This window comes from Protopterus annectens, chromosome 4.part0 (assembly GCF_019279795.1).
Source record: "Protopterus annectens isolate FY-2018-M chromosome 4.part0, PAN1.0, whole genome shotgun sequence".
Lineage (NCBI taxonomy): Eukaryota > Metazoa > Chordata > Ceratodontiformes > Protopteridae > Protopterus > Protopterus annectens.
This window is the reverse complement of record NC_056733.1, coordinates 853,825,786-853,833,513: the sequence shown is the minus strand read 5'-3', so window position 1 is coordinate 853,833,513 and position 7,728 is coordinate 853,825,786. Positions and strand designations below refer to the sequence as shown.

At 38.9% G+C, this 7,728-nt stretch overlaps 1 protein-coding gene across 1 annotated transcript in view; it reads left to right on the top strand.

Annotated features, from left to right (window-relative positions):
- Positions 1-7,463, top strand: part of LOC122799626 (guanylate-binding protein 1-like) — a 1,262,734-nt gene extending 1,255,271 nt beyond the window's left edge. The window contains exon 10 of the mRNA XM_044068814.1: positions 6,778-7,463. Coding sequence (XP_043924749.1) covers positions 6,778-6,986 — 209 coding nt within the window. The 3' untranslated portion in view covers positions 6,987-7,463. The remainder of the gene's footprint in view (positions 1-6,777) is intronic.
- The last annotated feature ends 265 nt before the right edge of the window (positions 7,464-7,728 follow it).

The following is a 7,728-nucleotide window of genomic DNA, read 5'->3' as shown; positions in this document are numbered from 1 at the left end:
ATTTAGAGCCCACACCTCACAGGGAGAGGTGTGGATGACATAATTTTTCTTTTTGTGACAGATGCCTTTTTTTTAAGATGAGAGTGGGATGTTGGAGAAGGAGTGAAGGTAAGTGTGGGGAGGTACATTTAGTAGTAGAGGTTGCTTTTGCAGATGGACAACACACACAAGACAGCAGACAGGGTGGTGTGTGACACAAGAGGGGGTGAACACCTTGGACGGGAAGGGTGGTTGGGAATCTGATGCCCATAAGCACCCTAGATGGTAATAGTGGGACTGATGTCCCCAACTGGTGGCAGTCACCACTACCCCTTCAAGGCCCCAAAGGTGGTTGTGCTGGGGCTAAGCTGGAGGGTCCCACTACCCCTCAAGCTGCACCAGTCTGCCCTCCATCTGGCACAGTTGGACATCCAGCTCAGTTTGGAGAACACTGAGCACTATCCCATGGAGCTCACGCCGGGTGACGGGATCCTCTACACACCCGCATGCAGGGGGGGGCAAACTCTATTCCCTGCAGTGGTTCCACCCAAGGGTGGTGCAGGACCAGCAGATGAGGGATCTCCGGGTTGGGTCCCAGACATGCTGGGACTTGGTGCCACAGCCAGATGGGGTAGGACAGTCAGATCTGCTGGGATCAGCCTGCCCAAATGTTCAATGGAGTGAGAAACAACAAGGTGTATTGGTTAGTCATGAACAAAACATTTCAACATTAGTCAAAACAGCATGCATGGGTGTTCCAATTGATGCAGAACAATGGAACTGTAATAATGGCATGGCAAAAAGAACAAATGCAGAAATGGAATGGCAGTCAGGATTGCAACAGCATGCTGGTTATATTTACGGCAACAGACCAACAACAATGGTTAATCAACAAGGTATGTTGATATGCACACATTTTCAAATATAATAACCAGAATGGAACACAGGTCCCAACAGTAGGTTTCGAGAATAACATACTTGTATGAAATATATTGCAATCATTGGAGCAGATGAGTGGTGGGGGAAGAGAAAACAATTCCATTAATAACTGGATTCACTGATAGTTCACAATACAGTACTGCTCAATACTCTGCAACTCTGGCCTCGCTTGCCCTCTACCTGTGTCATGGAGTTACTGCAGCACATACACACCTGTACATCTGTCGAACAGGACTGCTATGGGCAAGGTATGACAACTCTAAGTACATGAGTATAGGGGATTCGTACCTGTCATACCTACAGGTATGAGTAATGATGTGTTCCCTATCATGCTGTTCTGTGAGCGTGCTTATGGCATACTTGTACTGTGATTTTATCTGGGTGTATGTTAATTGGAAACAGTGGACACTAGCCATGACAGCGTGACACTTGAGAGGCTTGTATTGGCCAGACTGCATAGTGTAGATGGCTAGCCTGTTGTTATTTGTAGGAAAGGGGCTGGTCACTGGAATATTTGTACACAGTTCATGGCTATACCCTTCATACTGCTTATGCAAACATTGATTTAGCTGTTGACCCTGTGGGGAGAATATCTGTTCATAATAGACTGTTTCTACAAATATTCAGGTTTATTGCTGTGTAAATAGAAAGAGATGTTACTACCACTCCCTGGATTCGAACCATGGTGTGTGTGTGTGCAAAAGAGAACTACAGGCCTAGTCTTTATCAGACTGAGTTAATGGGGTAGTGGTGTCTATTACTGAATTATGTCTGCCTAGTACATACTTTGGTACCCACTCAACTTTTGCAGTCTGCACCTGTTAGTGTTTCACACTTTCATGTACATTCAAGACTACATACACCTGAAATAAAAAGGTTAACAAAAGGCAATGCTGGCAGGAACACAGTACAACACATTACTAAACAGAATATTTATTTTTGCATTTTGTCAATTATTTCAGATCCACATTCTAAACTATGCAAACAGTGGCAAATCCCTTCACCTCATTTACTGCATACTGCCACACCACTATGTGCTGTACAGCAGCTGCACACTTGTACTTTTCAGATACATGAGAAATGATGCACAAAAGTTTGTGGTAGTGAGCTTTATTAGGTATAACAACACACAACCATTTCTAAGCCTTAGAAATCAACAGTCAGTATTACTGCATGATCTGCACAGGAGGACTGCTTATCATTTATGACTGTTACAGTAGCCCTGGCACAGCACTTTCTTAGCATGTTGCTTCAGACAGCCTAATACATATTTTAGTCTTCCTCTTCTCAATTGTACCTTGTTTGCTACAAAACTCTGTATTCAACAGCAGCTGGCACTACTCAGTTCTAACAATGGCAGCTTGAGACATGGAATTATTTAGTACAGTTTGAACACAATTATATATACAGACAGTACTAGCTTTACTATGTCTTACTTATTACAGCAGATATTAAGAATATTTCTATACTCACCAAACTGTCAGCGCATCCATACCAGATGCTGCTCATTGGCATAAATGTTTTAAGCCCTCTCAGTGACAGCTGTATGGGGAAAAGAACAGACATTAAGCGTACCTGTACACTAACATATACAAATTTTAAATATATTATTTACAAATACGCAAACTGGGTACTTACAAACTTCTTGGACATTCCATGTTTGGGCTTCTTGGAACCACTGGGCCAAGAGCTCGCCCCTCCTATGCTTCAGGTCATCATAATGATGCCGAACCTGCTCAACAGTTTAGGGGATGCCAGTGGCACTGGTGAGGTCATGTGCCAGATGGTCCCAGGCCTTCTGACTTATACTGTGAGCCCTGGTACTGGCCCTGTAGTAGTCTGCCTTCATGGTCTTTAACAAGGAATCCGACTATGACCTTGGACTCCTGAATGCCCCAGAGCTGCACCCAAAAGCACACACCCTCTCCAACACCAGACATGTTGCTACCCTGATCAAGCTCAAACAGATATGGCTGTATTCCCATGTGTGTGGTTTATCTAAGGCCATTTTCCCACCCTTTGCTGTCATTGGGCAATTTCAAAAGTGCTGAGCTGTCCTTAGCTGTGTGCAAACCCAGTCAGCTTACTTGAGCATTGCTTAAAGTGGCCGGCGCTTAGCAGTGCGCAAATCCACTTAGCACTGCTTAAACCAGCTAAGCACAGCTTACAGTTGCTAAGGATTGCTTAACATTTTCATGTTTAAGCATTCCTTAGCTGGTTTCAGCAATGCTGCAGCTGGCTTAGCTGTGTGCAAACATTACTTTTCATTTAAAAAAAATTGCATATGTCAGTTATGACATCACAATGGCATTTTGGTTGCCCTACATGATATATATGAATTACAACTCATAAAAATTGATGTATAACTATTGGCCTCTGTGGGGATGCGAACTTGTTACACTCTGTGCTAGAGCTCTAACCACTACACTACATCAGAAAAGAGAATTTCTGCTTCATGTTTCTATTTAGCTCTCACAATCTATTTACAGTCTACTGAGCTCTGCACCACGGCATACAAACCTGTTGTGCTCTGATTAAACTTAATTTAGGTGTTAAATAAATATTAAATACTACATTATTATTGAGGGTATGTGGAGCAGGGATCTGGCTATTTTGGGGAACTTTCTTCTGCAACATCTCACTTGGGCATTTGAAAAGTTAGCAACCCTACTTGTTACAGATTTGTATTTCAGTGTCCTCAGACACTGTCAATTATACATTTCAGTGTCCGCTGACACTAAAATACTGCATAATATTAGAGCAAAGCTGTGATATTATGTCACTTCCAATTTGAAAGTGCCATACGGCACATTCTGAGTGCAGGGGGTGTGTTTAGTGTCCATGCACTACTTCAACACCCTCCCCCCCGCACTTGTACATGGATCATGTCTGTATAAGAAATACTGTGCTGCTGCTTTACACAGACACTCCGTGCAAGAACAGTCTTATTCCCTGGGAAAAAAAATCGCTGTTCCAGTACAAAATGTGAAACACATGAACACTTCAAACTAGCCCCCAACATGGGGGGCTGTGCCACCCACACCCCCTACTTAAATAGACCAACTCAGAGATCACACCACAGTGGAGGAAATAGTGAAGCCGTGGAAATGGCCCACCAAATTCTTTCCCTGGGAAAGAATTCGATGTTCCGCTGCTTCAATATTTTCAGTCTTCAGACTTTCAAGTTCGAGGTTTTGGTGTTTGAACTTATCAGCGTTCGAACTTATGATATACATCCAGAAGTCTATACTTTGTGCTTATATTCACATTATCAGTTTTCGACCCAATGGCCTTCTCAAGTGGACAGAATAGATTAAAACTGTAATTACAAATCTTTCTTCAACACCATTCAGTCCAGCTGTTTGAAAGTATTAATGAAAACATATTAAGTCTTGTACCTATGCCACATCTAAATTCAGTATTCTGTTCATTAATTCCCATCACTTTTCCAACGGTCTAACTTGCATTCATGCTTGAGTGTTTCATATCCAAGTTTATATGGTATTTTGTCTAGTATTGTCATTTCCAAAATATCAGCAAACTCTCATTTTCATACTTCTGTTCAACAACATGCAAATTCATTTAAACATTTGCTTTTAGACTTTTTTTGGCAAATTTAGCACAAATTCTACACGTTTTATTAATTCCAGGTTAGTGTCTAAGGTTATTGCTTCACCTACTGCAAGCTTAAATTAAAAGTTTGTCCTCCATACTAGATCCACAAATGTTTCTCTTTTAGTGTCCAATAATTTTGTAACATATTGTGCCTTTATTTCTCATTTTTGTGTCATTATTTAATTTATGTTTTATTTTACACACCTTACTTTCATCATGTAATTATTTTAACTGTATCTGTTTTTAGTATTACTACTTCCTCTCTATACATCTACAGCTTTTGATAAGGTCAGGTCTGTCACTTGTTTTAGCATTTCTTTCACAACAACTACCTCTTACTACAGAGTAATGAAACTCACCAAATTCACAATCCGTTGTTGTTTTCTTTAGATCAGTAAATAAACATTTACAGTCTTGTAAATAAAAAATGTCTAATAAATGACTGATTCTGTCTCAGCTGCCAGCTATTATTCAAATGTAGAAGATTTCAATATATTTATAGCTTCACATTCAAGCACATGCATAAATGCAACCCACTAAATGTCTTCACAATGTTCAGCTAAGCTTCTTGTAATGAGAAATACACTGAATGTGTGGATCCACAGCTTGCAGTTTTCTGTTAACTCCCATATAATGGAAGAAATCCTGATGAACACAATTGAATATTTCCACAGAAAAATTATACATCTCTGTTTTCAAACATACAAACTCTTGAAAGCAAATATATATTTTCTTCGTAGTTAAACTTCTTCATTTTTGTAGACAATGTATTACTCTCTGATTCCATGTCAGGAGGTTTAAAATAATATACAGACTCAGGGAGTGGGTTTAAAGCCCTTGAAATCTATATTTCAAATGACTTCTATAAAACTTTGAGTGTACCAGATGACATGCAAGTCACTGAGACTAGCACACTGTCATCAAACCCATATGTCCATAGTGTGGGGGTGTGCAGATGAAAGGTACCTGCATGTTCTGTGTTTGTGCATACACCAGAGATGGTGTCAAAGACCACTTTATTTGTTTGCGATTATCCACAGGTAAAAGGTACCAGCGTGTGCTTTGTTTGGTCATACACTACAAATGATGTCAAAGAACAAATTATTTATTTGTGATTGTCAGTCATATTTCTAGTTATCTAGTGCTGCTGTCTACACATTTAAGTTCCTAGCAGGCATTTTTCATGTGTATCATGATAGGTAGCACTGGTCAGCTGACCTGAGACAAGCAATAATGAAAAAGATTCCAGGGAGGTCATGGAGTGAGTAGGTTTGGTAAGTGCTATGTCTGCCCTGTGACAAACACAAGGATGCCGCATTTGGATTTCATAAAATAGACATACAATGGTAAAGCTAGCATGCAGATGTAAGGGTTATTCTTTTAAAGAGTAAGTTCATTTTGAATTCCACATTTCTGCATACAATGTGCATTTGTGCTCTTTATACTTTTACCCATTCAGCAAATGGGGTAAATTACAGGTGATATATTCAGAACAATGAGTATCAGTTAGACATGCTGTTATAGAATATAGTGTTAGTGTGCAGTTTTCCATATTTTGCAGTGTACAGGATTTGCCAAGTGTAGAACTAACTTTCAACAAAATCTGGCCTGATGGCTACATTTCAATGCCGCAAACAAAATAGTGCCATTCCTCAAAGGCTTTTATTTATTTACTTTAAGGAGAAAGTACTAATGCCACATTTGGTTTGGAAATGGATAGTTATTATAAGAGAAGAGGTGCCTTTGTATGATAAAGCCATCAAAAACTGAAGTCTTGCTGTGAATGGTCAATGTACTGAAAAATGTACACAGTACTGTATACAGCAAAGGATCCCCTCATGATTCCATATGGTTTGGTTATAGATGATTTATTAACCAAAGGCCCTGACTTGTATTTGCAAGGTAGCTAACTATGTTTTCTCTTTTGTGTTTTCCCAGGGCATGGATTGGCCACCTTATAGTAAAACATCCACTGATGCATGTATTTTGTGAGTTTTAGGCACATGTACTACATGTAAGATCTCATGATATTGAAAAAGCTAATGAAAATGTATTATTTGAGGTATAGCATTATTTGTATTTGCAATGAAGGCAAGTCTAAAAATACCACAATGATTCACTGAACCTGTCTTATTGTGATATTACAGCACAGACTCATGCTTTAGTTAATGTAGCAGGATATATTTGTAAGTATCATGGATCCTTGGTCAGAACCATGTACTGACATAAGTTTTGTTTTAACAGATACAAAACAAATGATGGCTGAAACTCAAAAGCAGAATATAATACTGGCTGAGAAACTGGCAAATACTGAGAAATGTTTGAAGACAACGGTGGAAAAGTATGAAAAGAATATTGATACTCTGATGAAAACAATGGAAGACAATAAAAGATATACATTCTTTTACTATAGGAGGAGAATAGAAAACAATCCAGACTGTACCATTTCATAAAACTGCATTCAAATACAATTAAAAGTTATATTTACTTTATTTCATGCTCAGAATAATTGGAAATAAAACTTTTATTTACAGAGCTATCTACTTTCTCTGCCTCTACCTTTGCATTCAGTATGTTTCTGCTTCTTTCATGGGAGTGTGTACCTTGTTAGGCAAAAGCATATTTGTTTTTGTGGAACACATCATTATGGACTGGCTTCAACCAGACTATTACTTTTGCCTTTCTGATGCTGCAAATTACACTATTAGCAATTATGAACTTGGGCTTATTATAATTGTAGTAGCCACAATATATTGCTTATGATATCCATTTTGAAAAATATCTGGTCTTCATCTCGCCATCACATATACATGATTCAGTATATTCCTTTTATCTGAGAAGCAGCTTGTCAAAAGGTTTTGTCTTCCTGCAGTCCACTAGTTAAAGATATCAATACCCAATTGATCAACCACTGTCAGGGACAGATAAAAGAAGATACTAAATTGTTAATATTTCTCCAAGATAGTGTGATATTTGGTTGGTATGCATAAGTAGCAGTCAGTGTGGGGTTCATTTATCAATTATTCATGATTTTGCATAACACCCCTGATTTTCTCTCATATTTTTCCATTGTCCCAAATGATTTTTATAATTGTCAGGTAAATCACTGAGAGTTACTGTCACACAGAAATGCCAGACAATAGAATTGCATAATTTCTATTATTCAGAAATGATGGCTAATTCAAAACCTGTTGA